At 55.3% G+C, this 1,059-nt stretch overlaps 1 protein-coding gene across 2 annotated transcripts in view; it reads left to right on the top strand.

Annotated features, from left to right (window-relative positions):
- The window catches only part of Hif3a (hypoxia inducible factor 3 subunit alpha), a 28,780-nt gene that overhangs the window by 10,611 nt on the left and 17,110 nt on the right, over window positions 1-1,059 (top strand). For both annotated transcript variants that reach the window (XM_005361029.2, XM_005361030.2), the window contains exon 4: window positions 445-529. In XM_005361029.2, the coding sequence (XP_005361086.1) occupies window positions 445-529 (85 nt within the window). The remainder of the gene's footprint in view (window positions 1-444; window positions 530-1,059) is intronic.

The raw sequence follows: 1,059 nt of genomic DNA on the forward strand, positions 1-1,059 counted from the left end.
GAAACTAGCTCTTGTAGACTAGACCAGGCTGGCCTTGAACTCACAGAGATCCACCTGCCTCTGCCTCCCGAGTGCTGGGATTAAAGAGGTGTGTGCCACTACCGCCCGGCGAGGGCCACTGTCTTTAAACTAGTATCTCATCATGTGACCTTACCCAGGTGCCTCCTCAGATGCACACATGCATGTCCACCACCCAGTAAACGTCAAAAGGCAAGGATCCATTTATGATCTGTCCAATCATTTAGGAAGGCTCCTAATAAGAATTGGGTGCTGAGAACTGGTTGCTGAATGAAGGAGTGGGTGAATGAGTGACTGAGGAGGCCGATGACCTAGACCAGACTCCTGATTGGGGCAAAAGTGACAAGCAGAGGGTGGAGGAGTCAGCAGCCCAGGAGTCCTGTTCAGTGTGTCTTCTCTCCACTATAAACCCTACCCTTTCCCCAGCTGGAGCTCATCGGACACAGTATCTTTGATTTCATTCATCCCTGTGACCAAGAGGAACTCCAGGATGCCCTGACCCCCAGGCCAAGTGAGTGCCCTGTAAACCCAGACCCCACTTCAGGGCCCTCCCCTCCCTATCTGGAACACCTGCATAGAGAAAAGTGGAGAGAATTACCTATGCCCTGACTGCTCCCTTCCCTGAGTGCTCCCTTCCCTGGGGACTCCATTTCCTGAGTGCTCCATTCCCTGGGTACTCCCTTCCCTGGGTGCTCCCTTCCCTGGGTGCTCCCTTCCCTGGGTAATCCCTTCCCTGGGTGCTCCCTTCCCTGGATGCTCCCTTCCCTGGGGACTCCATTTCCTGAGTGCTCCATTTCCTGGGTACTCCCTTCCCTGGGTGCTCCCTTCCCTGGGTAATCCCTTCCCTGGGTGCTCCCTTCCCTGGGTAATCCCTTCCCTGGATGCTCCCTTACCTGGATGTTCCCTTCCCTGGGTACTTCCTTCCCTAGATGTTCCCTTACCTGGGAACTTCCTTCTCTGGGTGCTCCCTTCCCTGAATGCTCTCTTCCCTGGGTACTCCCTTCCCTGGATGCTCCCTTCCCTGGGTACTCCCTTCCCTGG

Source organism: Microtus ochrogaster, linkage group LG4 (genome assembly GCF_000317375.1).
Source record: "Microtus ochrogaster isolate Prairie Vole_2 linkage group LG4, MicOch1.0, whole genome shotgun sequence".
NCBI lineage: Eukaryota > Metazoa > Chordata > Mammalia > Rodentia > Cricetidae > Microtus > Microtus ochrogaster.